This window comes from Copadichromis virginalis, linkage group LG2 (assembly GCF_057382275.1).
Source record: "Copadichromis virginalis isolate Kocher_CV1m ecotype Utaka linkage group LG2, C_Virginalis_male_GT1.1, whole genome shotgun sequence".
Classification (NCBI taxonomy): Eukaryota; Metazoa; Chordata; class Actinopteri; order Cichliformes; family Cichlidae; genus Copadichromis; species Copadichromis virginalis.
In genome coordinates this window covers 3,288,066-3,310,956 of record NC_140619.1, presented here as the reverse complement: position 1 = coordinate 3,310,956, position 22,891 = coordinate 3,288,066, and the positions used below count along the sequence as shown (strand labels likewise).

The following is a 22,891-nucleotide window of genomic DNA, read 5'->3' as shown; positions in this document are numbered from 1 at the left end:
CGCCAGGCGGCCCATGATGTAATTAGTATGCTACAAAAACCCCACAACAAAGGAGGATGTGAAGTCAGTGATATACCTGCTGCTTGGTCTGTGGCTTTTTCTCAAGCTTGCAGTTGTTTGTAGCCTTTCTCCTCGTTGCCAAGTTTAAAATAAATAGCGGCTGATTGTCACAACTCATTGAGTGACATTGGGTGATCTGCCAGTCAGCTGCATGAAGTCTGTGGACGTTACATTATCGAATTGCTTGAAACCCCAGTGGGGTAGATACTAAAAAAAGTACCTGTTATAGCCACAATTGCCTTATGGACTGGGCAATACTAATGCTAATGCCGCTGCACTTTAACTGATGTTAAAACTAGCTATTTGCTGATTAGGAAAGCATGCTAGGTTAAAGACTATTACAGTTCAAAAGCAAATTAACACTACACTCTGCCAGATAACTAAATTATCTTTACTGTCTCTATGTCTGTCTCATTTCCCTCCCTGGGCATCAGACAGTTTTGGTTTTAATGTGGGTTTTTTTTTTTTGGGGGGGGGGGGGGGGGTTGTTGCTTCTTTTTCCTGTCCTGCAGTATCACGGTCTGAAAGCTTTGTTGTGCCAAACACATTTTCTTTCCTAAGAGGAGCACCTTGGACTCTCTGTAGGATCAACTTTATATCTTTGATTGTATTATTCATATTATTATCTGTGTGGCTATTATGATGACGCAGACAGGGAGTGAACAGCATGAGAACAAAGCAGAGGACAAGAAAAGAAAGGGGGTGCGATGAAACAGGGAGGTATGCTGGGTCTCCAACTGATGCAGCAACTGTAACAGCTGTAACAAACTCAAACAATACACAGCACCTGAAAGACAAGACAAAGGAAGGGACACAAATAAACATTGCAATTGCTCTTTGTGTGTGTGTATGCGCATGTGTGTGTGCACATGTGTGCACGTGTGTGTGCACGTGTGTGTGTCCGTCCATGTGAAAGAGATGTTAGCACAGGTAGTGGGGGGGCAACAACCAGTGAGGAGCAGCAGGGAGGGGAATCCTAGTACTCTTACAATTTCCCAGAGGGACTAAGGCTCAGTAAGCCCCAGAACCAGGCCTAGCCACACACACACAAACACACAAACTACGCCACCCTCTGAAGTACTGACGGAGAGTCAGCCGTGTCCCCGGGATGTAGTTAAAATCCCTCCAAATCAACAGCCAACCCCAACCATACTTGCCAACCTTGACACTTCAGAATTAGGGGGACATTCAAATATACAAATACAAAAAAACTTCAATTTCACATTGTTTAATTATTTAAAATTATTTATTTAAAGTAAGTAAATTGTCACCGTCATTACTGTCCCCCAGCCGGGGCTGTCGAAATTCAGACGCTGCATCCACCTGAGGACCTCTGAAAGCCAGGTAGGCCGGAAGTGAGTGATTGTACATCACGAGCTCTCTCGGTGGAGGGAAACTCTGCCGCCTGCTCCTTGCTATCTAAATATAACAGGACACTGGCGTAAATTCTCGACCATCTCACACTTCTGTTTAATCAGTTTTCTGTTTGACGTTTATTCAGCTGTGTGAAAACCCTCCCGAGGGATTAATGAAGTTTTATTTAATCTAATCTAATCTAATAACTTTGATCTCAGCCAAAACGATTTACTCAGGAACAAATAAAACACGGAAAAAAGTCAAACAATCACATTTTAGATGATCTAAGTTACTTATATATCAGGTTTAACCTGAGTAGAGAAAGACTGCGGGGCCGATGTGCCGGGAGTTCGCTGTTCTCGCCGGCTCAGATACTTGAAGTTTACACAGGTTCATTCTCGCCTGAAAATCTGCTAAAAGTTTATTTTGTGACACAGAAAGAGCAATAAGAGCAACATTAAAACGAAGTCGCTGCCGCCATTGTTGGAAGCTGGGATTGGCTGGCCACGCTATGAATTCTGGGATATAGTTTTTCAATTTTGTTGTCCGGGTGGAAAATCAGGAGAAATCTGGGAGAACGGTGGCTCCCAGAGATTTTCAGGAGGGGCACTGAAATTCGTGATTCTCCCGGAAAAATCGGGAGGGTTGGCATGTATGACCCCAGCCCCAGATAGGTGTAGGAAATTGGGGGTGTAAAAAAATCCGCCGGCCCCCCTCCCTACTTATCTGTGTGAAAAGTGGTCTGCTGGATGCATGTATGGGTGCAGCTCAGTGTATTAGGGGTAAATATGAGAGTGACTGTGTGAAAACTAAGCACTATTAAAATTGAGGGGACAGATGCAACACGAGATTGCTGCAGAGGAAAGTATTATTATAACAATTTAATAGGCTTTACTAGACAGTTAAATTAATATTTATGCACATTCTAATACCTTTACAGAGAAGTTCTTAAAAGTATTGCTGCATACTTCTGATAACTGAAAGATTATCAGAAGACCAAACCCAGAAACATTTATGTATGGAAACAATGAACATTGCACTCATTAGATGCACATGTTTTAGCACCAGTGCACCTGCACCTGTGCCAAATCACAGCAAACGTTTTGCATGTTTGTCTTTCAAAGAATGTTGCTACGTATTCGTCAGTGGCTGTGAAAGAACAAGCAAAGCCACATGTGGCAGGCGAACTGTGAGATGCAAGCTGCGGCTGGCTACTTCTCTGCTGCCGACACCCCGCCAATCCTGTTTACTCAGAACGCACATGATATTTGGTATCGACAGGATATGTAACTCGTTGACAAGAAGCCTCCCAAGGCTATTTTTAGCTTAAACCGTTAGACAGATTTCAGTTTTCAGCCTTCCTGGATATGGCCTTGATTATTATAAGGCCAAAACGAATTACTCTAAACCTGAACAACTACAAGTGTGCTTAAGTTAAAAAAAATTAATTTCGGTAAACTTCTGAGAGTTAAACTCTTTCATCATTTAATGAGGTTTGCGGACCTCGTTGTGACCTTTACTTGCATAAAATTGTGGAGAGAGGAAAAAAGAAAAGACATATATTAGAAACGAGGATGAATATTGTCTGGTTTCTTATGAGGCAGGTATGGGGGACTAAAAGCAATCTTAAGAGCCATCACATAACCCAGTCCACGTTGTGTAATGTTGCTTTGTCAGCATTATTTGCTGTATTCCTGCTGCATGTCTTTCAGTGCTAGTACATTGACTCTCCTGTCAGAGATTTGCTGGCCCCTGACAACACCCACATTTAACAAATCTGTAGAGTCCTCATTAGACGGCTGGAGGGGTGATAGTCAGGATTGGTTCAATTTGGACAGGGGTGGCTAACTCCAGGCCTGGAGAGTCAGTTAGATGTGTCATTGATCCATCACTAGATTAGCTTCTCAATATTTCTTGAAGTTCTCCCGAGGCCTGGTGATGAACTAATCATTTGATTAAGGTGTGGTGACCTAGAAGTTTGTGTTTTTCACTTTTTTCTTCTCCCTTTTCATCTTCATTTCTACTCTGCCTGACAAATATTCATTACAGCACGCACGTCAAAGGACACGTTGTATGTAAATTAGCCACATTAGTAGCTTCGAAAAAGTGATACTTATTGGATAGTCTGGGGATGAGAATGAGCTGCACTAAATGAAAACTCATATATGATACTAAGAAGGTGCAAAAGCATGGGGATGATATGACAGATGCACTGGAGAACAGCAGCAACGTTTTTCTATTTAAATGCTTCATTACATCAATTTTGATGTTATTAGCTTCGAAATAATGATGACAAGGGACACAGTTCCCTTTTTCAGCCATTGTGATGAGTTTACTATGAGCTCACTATTTATTGGCACAATGCATAAAGGTAAGAAAAAGAGGCATGTGAGGGGAAGATCAGCTTTCTCTGCCACTTTCACTTTGAACAAACATTAAAATGTACCGGGTGACTAAGTAGCACAGCTTTTCAAAACAAAAAATCATGATAACCACATTTCTGCAATAGAAATTCTCACAGCACAACTGTTGTATTTTACAGTACAAATGTGTAAATGCTATGTCTATGAACTGCTGCCGTTAAAAAAACAAAGTGGGAAAAGTTCAGAAACTAAAAATAAAAAATGAGAAAAAAAAGCCTTCTGTGGATTCACACCACACAACCACATCACTGCTTAATTTTCCATTCATTGTTCATGCTGCTGCATGTGAAACATCAACTACAACCAAAGAATCCTGTATAAATGAATCATTTACAAGCTACTTATTTTTAAGTTTTGCTTAAGTTAAATCAACTCAGTGCAAATACGCAGGTCGATCATTGAAACTCTGATCATTAAAAATCTTGTTTGATGACCACAAAGTGAATGTGATGCTGTGTTGCATGAGCCCACCAATTTCCCAGTATGTTTATTTTTAAAATGAACACTAATTGCACATTTTTCTCTTGTAAATGGTTGACGTTACTATGGTCAAGCCCCTTTCATGACTACATTCCAGAGTAAAAAGTCAAACACAAAGTAAGGCCATATGTAGTCCTGCTATTACTACAAAAACTTTTGCTACAGTTTCAGTCTTGTTGTCTTTTGGAAGTAAACTGAAATCATTTAACTTCCTATTAAGAAGAAGAATTGTAGGCCCAAAAGATGCTCTGCTGCCACCTGCTGGTGAGTTGTGTAATTCTTTTCCAATGCCCTAGTGATTATAGAAGACAAAAATGTTACTACACTATGTTTTGTATAAAGTGGAAATGTTAATTATTACTTAAATCTACATTTTAAAAATATTGCATGAAATGCCATACAAATATTAATTTGTCACTTTATCAATTTAATTGAATGACGGACATTTTTGGTTGGTGATGTAAATCCTAAAAGCTTGTGTTTGACATTTAGAGGATTTAAGGTATTTATTGTTTGTTTATTCTAAGTTCTGTTAATAAAATTGTGAACATTTAAGATTTTTGTCATGACGTTTGTTTCTCATTCTCCTCAAATGAAATTCAAGTGGGAAAATTTATAGTAGCTGGGTTGCCAGATGGCTTAAAATAACTGAAATTTACCGTCACCTAAATATTACTGAAATTTTTCATAATCAAAATACAGAAAATCTGTCTATTATTATATTTGGGTACTTGCAAAATTGCATTTCAATACATATTCACCTGACTACAGGTGCAGCTGAGATTCGAAGTATAATGCCCGAAAGGTGGTCAAAGACCATTGTTCTGTTTATCCCTCCTTTTGTTCTAGTTTTGGTCTTTGCTACTGTTTTGTCACTACTGATAACATGGGATGTGCCATTGCCAGAAGGCTTGCTGTATCTCTCAGCAGAGACTCAAGAGGGCAGGAGGAGAGGGCTGTAGAAGTGCATCATCCCGGCCACAGGATCAGTATCTGCATCAGTATCTGCATCTTTGGGCAAGAAAAAAGATCACAAACACTGCCAGTCACATAAAATGACCTCCAGCAGATCACATGTGTACATTTTTGGCCAAATTTTAAGAAACAGGCTGCATGGGCGTGGCATGAGATGCCAGCATCCATTAATATGAGCTGTGTTAATAACCCAATACCATGCAGATTGAAAAGAGTGGGTTAACACATTTTTTTAACCAGGGAAAGACTGACAGCAGGCAACCTGCTAGTTACTTGCTAGTTAAATACAAAAAAAATCATATTGCTCTATAAATGATCCCTGGGGGGAAAAAAACACACACATGTGAGACTTGTAACATTGTAACAACAGGCACTTTGGTGCCTCATTTTGTATAGGCCTTGATGATGTTTAAATAACCTTTTAGGGTTTTCACAGAAACGCCACAGCTATGACAAGTGTAATATTTAAACATCCTTAACATGCTTATGTTGCAGACTCAATCCATTCATTTAAAACACCGTTATACACATGCAAGGTATATAATGAGTCTGCTGAGCACGAGATAAAGCCTGTGAGTGCATATTTAGGCACATAGTCCCTAAATGTGCCTAAATCCAATAAAGCATGTCTACTGAACTCTACCTATTACCCAGGAAATATGCCCCCTATGTGCTCATATCTAGGCGCTGCGGGCAGACCAACATGCCCCACTCATCTACTGTGGGCCCACATGGGGCCATCCACACAAGTCAGTAGGGCAGCCCACACCTAGATTTTGACCATTCTGTGGTATGGTGTGGGCCCAGAATGGGCATCACCACATGCCGGCATCATACCCACAGGATGCCCACAATGTAGATCTGGGGTTACCTACTGGTATCCATGTGACCCACATTTCATGCCAGTACAGTACAGGGCTGCCCACCCAGGTTCAAATGTGCAGTACCACTCACTTCACACTGGTACATGAGTCCATAATTTCAAAGAAACAGTGGACTGCCCAATACAGGTTGCACACAGGAAACCAACACGGAGGGCTCCGAGAGGTAAAACTACTGTGGTTTATTAGCAAGATAATGCTACTGAGCTTGAGTCTGGAATATTTACCTTGCAAGTATATTGTGTATTGTTGAGTTCTCTGCTCTGTGAAATGCCCTTTTTTCTCCTTTATTTAGCTTCTGTTGTTCTTACAATAAAAGTTGAGTGTGCCCTTTCGGAAGTACCAGCGCTATGTTTGGTGGAACTAGTGTAACAGACACACCGGTCCACTGTGTCCATTTCATGCTTTGCTTCTCCAAATCATGAAAAGTGCATGCAGCAGTTGCAGTAAGCAAAACTGTATTCTAGCCTTAAGTTAAGAATGAATATTGGGTTATGGTGATATTTCTGCTCATGTACTCTTCCAGAAGGCCATATGTCCATGTGATACTTCAGGTAGGGGAAAACATACATGATTGAGGTATTTTAGTGAGCAAAACTTAAATAAAGAATCACTTACTGCTAGGGATGGGTATCGTTTAGGTTTTATCCGATACCAGTACCATATTGGTACTTTTGAAACGGTGCCGGTGCTTAAACGGTGCTCAAACCGCTGCTTAAAGAATGGAGAACACAAAATTGGTCCAAAAACCTGGCTTCACTGGCTTCCAGTTCATTTATGAATCCATTTGTCTTTAAGTATCTTAATGGTTGTTCCCCATTTTACCTCTCTAATCCTGAATCCTGACAGAATATCTTCATAAAGGTTGTTAAAAGAATCCGTCTTACAAAAGAATCTGTCTTTGTCATTGTAATTTCCTTTTTCATCTACCCAGAGGAATGGCATCTGCATCAGCCTTAAATCTGCCTTTTACTGGCCCTCTCTGATGCCAGAGTATATGGTGCTCTCTGATGACTCCTTCTTACTCTTCCATCTTGAAGATTTTCTTGAGGGGAAATCCAGAGCCACATAGTTCAGTCCTGCTTCTTCACCTTCCTGTAAATTATTAACAAAAATATAAAAAATTGAAAATAATAAATACACAAAGAGAGAACATCGCATAGTGTGTGTGTGTGTGTGTGTGTGTGTGTGTGTGTGTGTGTGTATACCTCGTTACTCATTTGATCCCCAGGTGATTTTTCCTGTTTGACATCAGTAAAGACTTCTACTTTTCCTGTTCATAAAAAGAAAAGGTTAGCAGTGAATTTATTTATTTTAAGTGCTTGTCTGGCAGAATCAAGAACAAATCTTTTGAGATTGTAGAAATACGTTATAGGGCGATATCATCATTACTGCCAGGAAACCAACAAGGCACCATTTTTACAATATTTGAAGATATTCTTTTGTATAAATAATGCCTGGTATTTGTGTTAGCTTTTAATGTTGTACCATGGTAATGGTTCTGCATTTAATTGACTTTTTTACTGTTATCCTCTGGCCACGTGTGAGCACATGAATCAATAGTTAATGCAACAATTTTAAGTAATATCGACCACACTGAGTACCACGCCTGTCAGCTAAGAACAGGAAACAGGAAATTTTTTTACTGAGTTTAGTAAAAAATAAAATAAGGAAACTTTGTATTCATATAAATTATTAATAATTACTGATTATTAATAATTATTAATTATTAATATATATATTAATTATTGATATTAATTATATGTACACAGTATGTTATACATGTGATTAATTTACCTTCGCAGTGTTTACGAGGTTGGATTTTTTTTCTGGAGAGAATCAGTGCAAAATTCAGAAGCACAGAGCAGGTCAGCAGTGCCCCAAGCACAGTAACGAGCGGGAACTCCTCTGGAATGAGAAAACATCCCAGCAGACAATTAACGTTCGATTATATAATAGTATAATACTGTACATTACTCACTCAGTTAATCCACAGTAATAACATTTCATATAGATGGTTTAAATTAACTCAATCTCCAAGGTATGCAGTATCTCAGTAAAAAATTATCATAAAAGTTAGTTTGGATGTTAATTTTTATGCATCCAGTAACAGTTTGCTTACCAATGGTCAAAGGATAAAAGTATTAAAGGCCTGAGAATATCTCTTGCTTATTCACGCACAAATCATCAGGAATCAGGAACAACTAGTACAGATAAGCAAATATTAAAATAATACTTTAAAAACATACCTATCTCCACTTCAGTTCCTTCACCAAACAGGATCTGTCCACATGTCGCCACGGCACAGTAGTACGTCCCAGCATCAGATGAGTTTGTTACAGTTTTGGACAGACTGTAGTCACATCTCCCGTCCTCTTTATTTCTGAGACTGCCGTGGTAAATGACGCCTGGATGGGATTCTGATGCACCTTTAAACCAGTGCACTTTGTCTTCATCTGGACACTGATCTGTGTCATTTTCGTTCTCAGAGAGGAGCGAACACTGCAGAGTCATTGTATCTCCCAGATGGACTGAATTCACATCTGGAGTTTGTTTTACTGTGAACAATCTATGCTGGGTTTTAGGATCTGTAGGAATTAGAAAAAGACGTGAAATTCACTGTAGTTGTTTAGGGTTCGACCCTCCCTTATCAAAGACAACCAAATGAATATACTTTACCATTCACTGCCACAATTGTGCCATTAATAAAGGTAATACTGTATACTGATCCTGCTTGACAGAAGTATGTTGCTTCATCTTCTTTGCTTACATTTCTTATGGTAAGAGAATGCACATCACCCACTTTTGTGGCACTGAATCTTGAGTTGTTAATTTGAAATAATATTTTTTCAAAATTTCTATTATCAACTGTTTGAACCATATATCCATAATTCAGCTTATACCAGTAAGACAACCCAACATCATCCCTAGGGATTTTACATGTCAGAGTCACATTATCTCCAAGTTTAGCCACAGTTACAGAGATCTGCTGAGGAACCTCATTCATTTCAGTCACAGCTAAAGAAAAGAGACAAACAGTAACAGTTAGAATGTAGAATATTACAAAGCCTAATATATATCTTGTTTTATATTTTTTACAATGATACATTTGGCAGTGTAGAAGAAGTAAACTCACTCAGTGTACTTAGAAGAATCAAAGAAACCAGTCTTCCGATCATTGTGTTACCTCAGCCTTCTCTTGCACAACTGATGTCTACCCACTCAAAGGAAGATTTTGTGACAAGCTGATTACAGTTTGCAAAGTCGACATCATAGTGATTGGCTGACGCAAAAAAATAAACTTCCTGTAAAATTTCCCAAACCATTTACAGTGAATCTGGGCGCTAATCATCAAACAATTTTAGTTTGTTTGTAATTTCAAATTTGTCATTTTAAGCACATGATGCTAAATATGGTTCACGTTTAGCACGACTCCATCAGTATATGAAAGAAAAGTCAAATAGCCTTTAGCTGTAGTTGTTTTTTATTAATCTTGTATAATTAAAGTAAACCAATAATTAACTCATACTTTAATAGAAAGCTTTTTTATACTAAAAGCTGGTGATAGAACAAACAACATTATTCAGCACAGTGCTTTTAAAGTAAATTTTTTACTAAAATAACGTTGTTATATGTTGGTACATTTCATTTACCAACATATAACTGATATGTTGGAGGCAAATCGTGCAAAGAGAGTGAGGTGTGGAACCAAATGCAGACACAGAGGGAAATGGAGCAGAGGTGCGAACCAACAGCCAATCGTTTATTTAGCTCCTGAATGATTACAGGAACAAAACTGAACTGTGACTCGACTCGAACTGAGATATCAAACTATGATACTATACTACTGTGGCTATGACTAAGGGAGAGAGCATAAGCAGACCTCCAGACACAAGAGCTAAATACACTGGAGGGTAACTGGGAAAGTGAACACACATGTGGAAAAACAGCTGCCACAACAGGGAAGTGGAAACAAAACACATAGAAATGTGGCAACAAGGCCGGCAATAAACCGGAGCTAAACTTAAGAACTAGAATTTATAGAACAGAGAAAGTTTTGAGTGCTGGAAGTACAAAACAGAAACATTACACTAGAAGTCATAACAATATATAAACCCAGAATTAATAATAGTCATAATCAATGAGATGAGATGAACAAACACAATTTTTTTTGGGGGGGGGGGGGGGGGGGGGTTTGTTTGTTTTATGACATGACATTGAAGGCAAGTACTCACAGCAGAAGAACATGCAGCTTTCTGAGTAATTTTCTGCAAGGTGAGAAATAATGAGGGGAAACATGAAAAGAGGCCACAACAGACACGAACTCATGGTCTTGATAAAAACTGACTGCAAGAAGTATATGCTGTGTGCAGCTTAACATCCTACAAATCAGATTTCTTTAATTAGTGCTACATATTTTCCAAGTTACCGTGACCTGTTATTGACAGATTTTTTTCAATACATAGCTGATATTGTGTGATTCTGACAGCAAAGCCTGGATTTTCTCTCTGTAATAGAAAAATATTGCATTCCTCTCACGAAGCAAAGCACTACAACAGATTTCTGAGGCTTTACTTCTTGTTTCCATGTCGATCAATATACGGGTAAGAAACTGATAACCGATCTACATTTTTTTTTTCTCTGCTGGCCTTGTTTCATGTAAAACATGAAATAGGGATTTATATTCCATTGCTCTTAAAATAACTTTTAATCAAAGTGTATAATTTGGATGATCCAAATTATATGCTGCTCCAGGTGCGATTGACGCACCTGAGCAGCATCTGCAATCACGCCTCGCCGGCTTAAAAGTTTTGAGTTTTTGGCGAATTTGGTTGCTATTATGTTGAACTGGCAGCGGGAGAGCTGTAGCTCTGTGTGTGTGTACGGCAACTGGTAAAATAAAGATGATCAAAATGCCACTGGGTCTGCCGTGTATGTTTACAGTATTATTGATACTGCTAAGTATAAGTGTATGAAAAAGTATATTATCCTCATATTACTAAATATATAAGGTATAAAGAAAATACTATTATTTCAATATCGTACATTAGAAAGTTCTAAACAGCCCTGTGGGGAATTAAAGCTGTGTATTATGTGAACACAACTGAACTTGTGAACACAACTGTGTGGAAGCAGTGATCATTAAAAGCAATCACATTGGTGGTGCACAGGCAGCTGTGTAAAAATAGTTTGACTGAATCAGCAGGAGTCCTGTACTTTTTCATTTTCAAGTATTGCGGTATGTGCCAGTATCAGTGTTTGTGAAAAAACAAGCACAGCCACATGTGGACCACAAGATGCAAGCTGTGACTGGCTACTTCGGTGCTTCCCACACCCCAACAAGCCTGTTCACTCAGAATGCATATGCATCTGGGCATCAACAGGACATGAATCTAGTTCATAAGAACTCACCACAGGCTCTTTTTAGCTAAAGCTGTCGATAGTTCTAGACCTTCCTTCCTGAATATGGCCTCATTTTGTTTCAAGTAATATAACGTTGTACAAAAACACTTTTTAGGCACACAACTACAACTGTTTGAAAGTTAAAGATAATTCTCCATTGAGGGAAAGTTTTTATGATTCATGAGGTTAAATATGTTATATTTAGATTCGTGTGATTTAATCTTACTGTCGCTTTCTCTGAATGAGGTTTACAGACCACCAGATATTTGACTTGTGTGACTGAGGAGCTAAGAAAAAAGACGTGTCAAGTATTAGAAACCACGATGAATGTTGTTTGGTTTCCTTTAAGGTGAGTGTGGGGGACTAAAAAACAATATTCAGACCTAACAACCACACAGGTGGTTAAACTGTACAACCTTTGATTTCTACACACAATTTAAGTTAAACCAAGTCAGAGATGGCAAATTAAACTTACCACAAATGTCCTTGAGGTCCTTAGACTCTTGACTTTGATAAGCAAAAAACTTGACGACAATGTGGAGGATAGCACAATCACTCCGTGGTGAAAAAGGCCCGTCAGCGTCTCTACCACCTCAGATGCTTGAGAGACTTCCAACTGCCCTCCAAGGTGCTCAGGAACTTTTACTCGTGCACCATAGAGAGCATCCTGACGGGAAACATCTTAACCTGGTTCGGGAACAGCACCATGCAGGACAGACGAGCTCTACAGAGGGTTGTGCGGTCAGCTGAGCGCACCATCCGCTCCGAGCTCCCTGACCTGCACTCAATCTACAGCAGGCGGTGCTGGACCAAGGCCAGGAAGATGGTGAAGGACCTCAGCCATCCCAACAACAGACTGTTCTCTCTGCTGAGGTCAGGAAAGCGATTCCGCTCCCTGAAGACCAACACAGAGAGACTGAGGAGGAGCTTCTTCCCGCAGGCGATACGGTCTCTCAATCACACCACCACACAGTCCTGACCCACACATATAGTTCTTACACACACACTGGACTTTCTGGACATTGTTTTCACTTCATCACTTAAATCACTGCTGCTGTTATTGTGTATATATTTATTTATACTTCTTGTGTATTTTGTTCATACATTCTTATATAGTTCTATATTGTGTATTGTGTATTTTGTTGTACAGTTATTTTATTTTCAATTTAATTTATATATTTTATCTTATTCTTTCCCAGTGTGTTGTACAGTTATTTCATTTTTAACCTTAATTTATATTTTATTCCTTCCTAGTTAAATTACCCTTTTTAATTTTTCATATTTATTTCCTATCTTATTCATAGCCTTTTCCTTTTTTGTTTTCTTTAGGTCACGAGCAGTTGTCCAAGCATTTCACTACATATCGTACTGTGTATGACTGTGTACGTGACAAATAAAAATTTGAATTTGAATTTGAACATTTCTTTCCTTGTACAAACAATGAAGGAAACCACATTGCTACAATGGAAATTCTCATAGACCAACTTTTATTTCAGAAGTGAAATATTTCTGATACCTGCTACTGTTAAAAAAAAACGTAGACTCTGTGGGAGGGGTTCAAAATGTTAGCTCCCCACACAGAAACTAAAAATAAAAAGCAAACGTGAAAAAGATACCTCCTGTGGATTACATCTCATTTGGATTATACATACACATTACTCAATTTTCTGTGCATTTTTTAATTTGTAATTTATCATTTTACTTACAAAAATGTTGACTCAATTTAATGTATGTCAGAAGTGTTAGTCCACCAGTTACCCACAGTTTTTACATTTAAATTGAACACTATTATTTGTTTACAGCACTCTGGTACTGTCACGGACCCGGTTCCGGGGACTTGGGGTCCGTGAGCAGTGTGGACCTGTAGTATTACTATTGCTGTTATTATTATTATTGTTATTGTTATTATTGTATTGGATGTATGTTTGCTGCACTGTGCTCTTGTGTGTGAAGGCGCCAAAAAAAAGCTCCAGCCGATTCAAGAGAGAAGGACAACTGCTGACAAAGCAAAAACCTGTAGTGATCCCGCATGTGTCAGGAGTATCGGAACAGTTGAGACACATTTTTCTAAACACCGGGTCTCTGTGGCTTTTAAACGCCAAAAGACACTGCGCCAAAAATTGGTCCACCCCAAGGGTCGTGTCCCCCAACATAAACAGAGTAACATAATGTACACTGTTACGTGCCAGGATTGCCAGGATTTATACATCAGGGAAACCAAACAACCTCTGGCGAAGAGGATGGCACAACACAGAAGAGCTACCTCGTCAGGCCAGGACTCTGCAGTCTATTTACACCTACAGGCCAGCGGACACTCTTTCAATGATGAGGATGTAACATCCTGGACAGGGAGGAACGCTGGTTTGAGGGCGGAGTCAAGGAGGCCATTTACGTGAAAAGGGAAAGACCATCTCTGAATCGAGGAGGGGGCCTAAGGGTACATCTGTCACCATCTTACAATGCTGTGATTGCAGCCATTCCCCAACTCTCTGTGAATGGTATTTGTTCTGGCTCCTTAAGAGTCGCCCCACATGTTATGTGGTGTTATATAAGTTCATGCAATCTTTATTTGTTTCTGGGCCACTGTTCGTTTTATTTTGACATCCTACCAAAAGGGCTATCTCTCACTACTTCCTGTCTAATGGGAGAAGGACAGTTTGCTACTCCTGTGCCTGCCTATGCTACCTCTTAAGCCATCACAGTCTGTAAGTTGGCAGTAATGTTGTGTTTTACCAGTGTGTGTTTGGCACTAACTGCTGTGAGTTGCTTGTGATAGTTTGAGCAAGTGAATTCATCTAATGATGTGCTTCATTTGATATTAGGCTAGACGCTAAGTAGCACTATCTAACCTCAAATGTTAGCTTATTAAGTTCTGCTTTGCTTTGCATAGTAACAGGTCATATCATCTTCTGATTGTAAAAAACATCCTGCTCACACGGGATATTTTGTGTTATGTTTACAGTTTTGCCATTCATCCTTTCATGTATTTCAAAAAGCTATGCTATGCATCCAATTGAATAAATCTGCCAGAAAGGAACAACAGTGTGTTTTTTTCTACATGAGATGATGGTTAAGTGAAAGGGCAGAATAGTACTAAAAATAAAAAATGTCTGTGCAGAATAGTACTCATGGCCATTAATCAGTGGTCTTTGATCAGTGGCTGTCGATGAATGGTCATGAGAATTTGCATAACTATGATGAAGGAATTGACTTTCCAGCCCATCGTTCCTTCAGTGGGCTGGTTTCGGTTATTATGCAAACGTACTGTTTATAAGATTGGGGAAACCTGCAGTCAGCTGAGACTGAAGAAGTCACCTGGATGAGTGATGAAACGTTTCCTCCACTGAAAACGCTACATCCAGATAAACAGAATCAACTTCTGGAGATTTACTTACCTGAATAATTGAGCATGCATCGAGACCTTTTTTTTATGTCGTTAAATATTTTGTATTTATCTGACCATGTCATTCAGTTTCAAGTTGTAAATAAGTAATATACTACATTACTTTTAAGAAAAATAACCAGTAATGTGTAATGCATCACTTTTTTGAATAACAAACCCAATGGTGGATACAATCAATATTTTTTATTTCTATAATTTTTTTATAAATGTATTTCCACAGTGAGCAGATAAGCATGATGCTATTTAGCTTTAGGTATAACAAGCAAAGAAGTAAGAGGTTACAAGACCATAAAGTACAAACATGCTGTATAAAGACTAAAAAAACATCTTTTTGCACAGGCACCAGTCTGCCACACAATAAACATACATTGCATATATATGGTAACAACTCTACCTATTTAATCAGTCTAGAGTACCTGAACAAGAATCCTGGCAAAAAATCTTCATAAAGGCAATTAAAACAATTTGACTTACGGCAATAACACAACAACAAAAAACCCCACTCTGCCTTTTTCATGGGGACAGCCTTTTACTGGCCCTCTCCGATGCCAGAGTATATGGTGCACTCTGGTGACTCATTCTTACTCTTCCATCTTGAAGATTTTCTTGAGGGGAAATCCAGAGCCACGTAGTTTAATTCTACTTCTTCACCCTCCTGTAAATTATTAACAGAAATGAACAAACTTTTGAAAATATTTTTAAACACCTAGAACACATAAACACAAACAACACAGAGAACAATGCACAGACATTTTTTTTTTATTGTTTGTCTTTAGGCAACAGTCTTGTTTGACATGACTTCATGTTTCCATGCAATGGTAATTGCAGCTGTTTAGTTATGATCATGAAAACACACATCTAAAGTGATATTACACTAAAGTAAACATGTCATTGTTTACTTTAAAGGACTGGTGAGATGTCAGATGTGACTGATTACTAGACCATCATTTGACACCTACTTTTCAGATCAAACCTAGTTTTTCTAGGTTTTCTTTTTTTGCCCTTTCTTGTATTTCACAACATCAAACTGCTTTCTATTTCTTTTACAAAATCTTTAGCTTCCTCGTTCTGTGTGTTTCATCCTATCCAATATTATGATCAAAGTCAAGTCATGCATTTCAATATAGATAGATTGCTATAGGGGTGTGTGTGTGTGTACCTCATCATTTATTTGGTTGGCAGGTGATCTTTCTTGTCCAACATCATTGAAGACTGGTACTTTTCCTATTCATAGAAAGAAGACATTAAAAATGTTTTTTTAAAGGATTATTTTAAGTGCTTGTCACGTCAAAATCAAGAACCAATTGTTTGAGCATTTATCACTGCCAATTTTTGTTTTTGTTTATTTCTATGCAGAATTGTGGTGAAAATGCTAACAATAGTTTTACAAAATAAAAAATTAGTCTGGAAAATTTCCATGAACTGCTAGGAATTGATTTAAAATTAAAATCTGACAGAGGTGAATTTTAACAGTTCACCCCACACAATAGAGTCGAACAGAAACATCCTACAGAAATATGCTGAAAATCCACACATTTTATTTAACATGACTCATTGGTTTAAAATATCATTGGTCTCTTTTCCAGAAGCAAGAAACTTCCATCCATCCATCTTCTTCCACTTATCTGAAGCTGAGTCGCGGGGGCAGCAGCTTAAGCAGAGAAGCCCAGACCTCCCCAGCCACCTTCTCCAGTTTGTCCGGGGGAACACCCAGGCGTTCCAAGGCCAGCTGAGAGACATAATCTCTCCAGCATGTCCTGGGTCTGCCCCTGGGCCTCATCCCGGTGGGACATGCCCGGAACACCTTACCCAGGAGGCATCCTTGTCAATGCCACCTCAACTGGCTCCTTTCAATGTAGAGGAGCAGCTGTTCTAATCTGACCCCGTCCCAGATGGCTGAACTTTTCACCCCATCTCTATGGGAGAGGACAGCCACCCTTGGAGGGAAATTCATTTCTGCCGCTTGTATCTGCAATCTCATTCTTTCGGTCACTACCGAGATACTTAAACTGTTCCACTTGGGGCAGGAACTTGTCCCTGATCCGGAGTTGGCACTCCACCCTTTTCTGGTTGAGGAACATGACCTCAGATTTGGAGGTGCTGATTCTCATTCCAACCTCTTCATACTTGGTTCCATTATCCGCAAAAAGCAGAGATGAGATTCTGAGACCACCCAAGTGAAAGCCTTCCACCACTTGGCTAAGCCTAGAAATCCTGTCCATAAAACTTATGAACAGACTGACAAAGGATAGCCCTCAGTCCATCACCCACCGGAAATGAACTTTTTGCTGGCTATCCGGACCAAGCTCTTGCAACGGTTGTATAAGGATCAAATGGCACATTGCAATGGGCCAGACACCCCATACTCCCGAAGCACCTCCCACAGGATACTGCAAAGGACACAGTCAAATGCCTTCTCCAAGTCCACAAAACACATGTAGACTGGTAGGGCGAATTCCCATGCACCCTCGAGTATCCTTGAGAGGATAAAGAGCTGGTCCAGTGTTCCACAACCGAGACAAAAACCGCATTGTTCCTCCTGTATCCAAGGTTCAACTAACGGACGGACTCTCCAGCTGCCTGGCATAGACTTTCCCAGGGAGGCTGAGGAGTATGATGCCCCTATAGTTGGAACACACCCTCTGGTCCCCCTTCTTAAAAATGGGAACCACCACCCCCAGTCTGCCAATTCAGAAGTACCACCCTTGATCTCCACACAACATTGTAGAGACGTGTCAACCAAAATAGCTCTACAACAGGGGTCCCCAATCCCAGTCCACGAGGGCCGGTGTCCCTGCAGGTGTCCTTGATCCATCACAGCTGATTTAAATGGATAAATTACCTTCTCAACATGTCTTGAACTTCTCCAAAGGCCTGGTAATGAACTAATCATGTGATTCAGGTGTGTTGACCCAGGGTGAGATCTAAAACCTCTAGGGACACTGGCCCTCGTGGACTGGGATTGGGGACCCCTGCTCTACAACATCAAAAGCCTTCATGGAACTCAGGGCGAACCTCATCCACCCTAATAACTTCCCTTCCTAATGGGGATGGGACCATCAGTTGTGTTATGCAGAAGTCAGGTTGGTACACAGCTGACAGCCGTATTTGACAGCTGTTAGAATTCATATTATGGTGAAAATCAATGAGCTAAGTAAAGAGAAACAACAGTCCATCATTACTTTAGGAACTGAAGGTCAGTCAGTCTAGAAAACCGCTAAAACTTTAAATGTGTCCCCAAGTTCAGTCGCAAAAACCATCAAACGCTACGACAAAATGGGCTCATGAGGACTGCCCCAGACCAAGAGTGTGCGAATCAGGCCTTTATGGTCAAACAGCTGCTAAGAAACCACTTCTAAGGAAAGGCAACAAGCAGAGAGATTTGTTTGGGCCAAGAAACACAGGGAATAGACATTAGACAAGTGGAAATCTGTGCTTTGGTCTGATGATTCCAAATTTGAGATCTGGTTCCACCCACTATGTCTTTGCAGTGCAGAAAAGGTGAACGGTCAGTCTCTACATGCGTGGCTCCCACCATGAAGCATGGAGGAGGAGGTGTGATGGTGTGAGGGCTGCTTTGTTCGTGACAATTGTGGGGATTTATTCAACTCAGCATCTCTGGGAACTCCTTCAAGACTGTTAGAAAACCATTTCAGGTAAGTATCTCACAAAGCTCACTGAAAGAATGCAAAGAGTGTGCAAAGCAGTACTCAAAGCAAAGGGCGAAGATTTGAAAGAATCTAAAATATAAAACATGTTTTGACTTATTTCACACTATTTTTGTTTACTACATAATTCCATATGTGTTGACTCATAGTTATTTATAGTTTTGATGCCTTCAGTGACAATCTACAATGTAAATAGTCATAAAAATAAATAACAACCATTAAATGAAAAGCTGTGTCCAAACCTTTGACTTGTAGTGTATATACTGTTTCTCATGCTGATTTTTTTTTCTCTCCTAGATGGCGTATTTGTTTATATGGGTATAGCTCATGTATATATATATTAAAATATATTTATACTGTATACTGGGTACCACTCCTGTCAGCTAAGAACAGGAAACTGACATTATGGCTCAGTAAATAGTAAAATAAGTAAATTGCCGGGGAATGTTTTCAGCATTGAGTGAATGCCTTTGCTAAATAAATATATGTTCAAGTGTGTGTGTGTGTACATATATGTATATATATATATATATATATATATATATATATATATATATATATATATATATATATATATATATATATATATATATATATATACACATATGAATTACCTTTGCACTGATTTTCACCAGACAATATTAACCTCGTGAACATGGCAAAATTCACAAGCACAGAGCAGGTCAACAGTGCCCCAAGCACAGTAACGACTGGGAACTCTGGAAGGAGAAAACATTGCAGCAGACACTTAACATCTCTGTATTTAGGAAGCAAAGACTTGTGTCAGGAAAAGCTAAAAACAAAGTATCTAAGGCTGCAACTACTTGATTGAATTTCCTAGTTATATGGTACTTTAATGATAAATTATCATAAGTTAAAATACATAACATTATGAAAGAATAAAGTTACATTGAAACCAAGCACACCGTTGTTTTTCTTGTGACATTACCAATAAGTCTGATGTGTCACATGACCCTCTTCCTTTTGAAAAAACAAAAGTTATATCCAAGATGGCCGACTTCTAAATGGCCACCATGGTCACCACCCATCTTGAGGAGTTTGCCCCCTCACATATACTAATGTGCCACAAACAGGACTTTAATATCACCAACCATTCCCATGTTATTACAGTGTATCCATATAAATGGCCCACCCTGTAGATGTTTATCATTTTTTATGCATCCAGCAATAGTTTACATATCACAAGTTCAATGGTAATTTTTAAAAACTGCAGTTAATGACAAAATGGGTGCAGACAACATTTATTCTCAGCAACCTCAAATGCACTTTTTATTCTTTACACACAAGAATGAATTAAGATTAATGGGTTGGCATGCTATGTTAACCTTAAGTGAGTTTATTATGAACCTGGCAGTATAACCTTAGTAACATAAGCTGTATACATAACCACCTCAGTATCAGGTTATCTTCTGTTAAAGTAAATTGAGCTGTTAATACTTCTAGTCGATCTAACTCAAATTCATTTTAGAGGCCTGAGAATATATCTTGTTTATTCATGAACAAACTCACAGGAATTATAAATTATTAATAAAGATGTTAATAATACTTTAAAACATACCTATCTCCACTTTAGTTCTTTTACCAAACAGGATCTCTCCACATGTCACCACAGCACAGTAGTCCATCCCAGCATCAGGTGAATTTGTTATAGTTTCGGAGAAACTGTATTCACATCTCCCGTCCTCTTTATTTTTGATACTGCCGTGGTAAATGCTGCCTGGATGGGATTCTGATGCACCTTTAAACCAGTGCACTTTGTCTTCATTTGGGGACTGATGTTTTCCATTTTTGTCCTTAGACAGGAGCGAACACTGTAGAGTCTTTGGCTCACTCAGATGGACTGACTCCATATCTGGAGTTTGTTTCACAGTGATAGATTTCTGCTGGGTTTTAGGATCTGTGTGATTCACAAAAAGACATTTAATGGTATTAATTGTAATTGTTTGGGTTTAGACACAGTTATGACATAAACGATAAAATGAAAATGCTTTACCATTCACTGCCACAATTGTGCCATTAATAAAACTAAACTTGTGTGATGATCCTGCTTGACAGAAGTATGTTGCTTCATCTTCTTTGCTTACATTTCTTATGGTAAGAGAAAGCACATTACCCACTTTTGTGGCATTGAATCTTGAGTTGATAAATTGTCCATTGAGTGATATTTTTTCATAAAGTAAAGTTCCTTTACTAACTGTTTGAATCATATATCCAAAATTCAGCTTAAACCAATAAAACAACTTTGTATCACTTAGCGCACATGTCAGAGTCACATTATCTCCAGGTTTAGCCACAGTTACAGAGATCTGCTGAGGAATCTCATTCATTTCAGTCACAGCTAAAGAAAACAGACAAACAGTAACAGTTAGAACAAAAGAGAAAACCTTTTTTAAAAGGTATATTCATCATGTAATGTAGAATATTACAAAGCCTCAAATATTTTGTTTTATATTGTTTAAAATGATACATCTGACAGTGTAGAAGAAGTAAACTCACACAATGTACTTAGAAGAATCAAAGGAATTAATCTTCCGATCATTGTGATACTTCAGCCTTCTCTTGCACAACTGATGTCTTCCCACTCAAAAGATTTTGTGACAAGCTGATAGAGGTTTACAAAGTCGACACTGTAGTGATTGGCTGAAGCAAGGAAAATGCACTTCCTGTAAAATTTACCAAACCATTTACAGTAAATCTAGTTGCTTATCATCATTTTCTATTGATGATTCTGCAGAAACAAAAACGTAATATCGGCATGGAAATACAGGTAGACAATTACACATGAATACGACTAAATTTACATTTGAAAACAAATTTTGTTTGTTCGTAATGCCCAATTTGTCATTTTAAGCACATGATGCTTAATACGCTTTATGTTTAGCACAACTCAAAAAGGAAAAAGTCAAATAGTCATTAGCTGTAGTTGATATTATTAATCTTGTATCATTAAAGTAAACCAATAATTAACTCATATCATTATATAAACCCTTTTTTAATACTAAAAGAACTAAAAGCTAAATATATTTTCTGTTTACACTGGCCATCTTCTGGTCAAAGTCACTCGGCTAGACTCAAACCAAATTCAGTTTTGTTTAAAACCAAAAGACCCAAGTGGAAAAATTTACCCTCACTCTCAAACATCAGTGACCAAAAATGAATGTTTGTTTGTTTGTTTGTTTGTTTGTTTTCATGTCATGACGTTGAAGCCAAGTACAAACAGCAAGATGCAGTTTTTTGACTAACTCTCTGTGAGGTGAGAAATAATGAGGGAACATATGAAAAGAGGCCACAACTGACATGCTGCTGATTGTTCTGATAAAAACTGACTGCAGGAAGTGTATGCTGTGTGCAGTCAAAACTTTGTTTATATAGCACATTTAAAGACCAGAGGTACACCAAAGTGCTTCTCAATAGTAAAATATGAAATAAAATTCACTGTACATGGTTACGATTAGGGATGGGTATCGTTTAGGTTTTATCCGATACCGGTGCCAAACCGGTACCGGTGCTTAAACGGTGCTCAAACCGGTGCTTAAAGAATGGAGAACACAAAATTGGTCCAAAAACCTCTCATGTTCAGCTGGTTTTTTGTAAAAAGATAACAATGTTAGCCTTTTCTGCAGCTATGGGGCATATATGGCATCACTCTTGGCTGGAAGCAGTGCTTAAACAATGGAAAAAACACAAACTTTGTCCAAAAACCTCTCATGTTTAACTGTTTCCCTCTTTTTCTTTGGTCATTTTAGCCTTTTTGGCCAGGGTGAAGGGAGCATCTGCCATCAAACAAGAAGACAGCCGCATGTAGCTATGATGATGTTTGCTAGTTCACCTTACATGCATTAATGTAATAACGTGGTTAGCCTACTCAACGTAAATTACACACGAACAACATGAAGCTACTCACGCAGAGAAGAACGGCTGCTGCTGCATCATCATCATTTCTGCTACACTGGCAGGGCTAGGGGCCAGGACTCTCCTCTTCGGGTTTTTGGGGACATTGCTAACTCCGGGTCAGATAACAGGCACCACACCCGCAGTAGATGCGCTCGGTGTGAGGTCTCGCAGCAAGCTATCAAATACGGTGCATTTCTCGGCTTTTAAAAAAAAAGCCCGCTATGCGTCGCCAGGTATTTAATCGGATTTGAGGTGTTACCTCCTTTGACAGTATCACAGTATCAGCTTAAAGCACTTGTTGCAGGCTGCTGAGTTTGCATATTTTGC

General features: G+C 38.9%; 2 protein-coding genes across 2 annotated transcripts; both read right to left on the bottom strand.

The window, feature by feature from the left end:
- Positions 1–5,601: 5,601 nt before the first annotated feature.
- On the bottom strand, positions 5,602–8,913 carry LOC146716759 (uncharacterized). The gene is made up of 4 exons (XM_085468228.1): positions 8,425–8,913; positions 7,973–8,083; positions 7,384–7,448; positions 5,602–7,270 (listed from the first exon to the last, which is right to left on the bottom strand). The coding sequence occupies exons 1-4, from the start codon at positions 8,687–8,689 to the stop codon at positions 7,145–7,147; spliced, it is 567 nt and encodes a 188-aa protein (XP_085324354.1). The 5' UTR covers positions 8,690–8,913; the 3' UTR covers positions 5,602–7,144.
- Positions 8,914–15,173: 6,260 nt separating this feature from the next.
- Positions 15,174–21,036, bottom strand: LOC146716758 (uncharacterized). Its single transcript, XM_085435156.1, has 5 exons — positions 20,664–21,036; positions 20,229–20,567; positions 19,264–19,368; positions 16,141–16,205; positions 15,174–15,636 (listed from the first exon to the last, which is right to left on the bottom strand). Exons 1-5 carry the CDS (start codon positions 20,995–20,997, stop codon positions 15,511–15,513), a joined length of 969 nt encoding a protein of 322 aa, XP_085291282.1. The 5' UTR covers positions 20,998–21,036; the 3' UTR covers positions 15,174–15,510.
- Between the last annotated feature and the right edge of the window lie 1,855 nt (positions 21,037–22,891).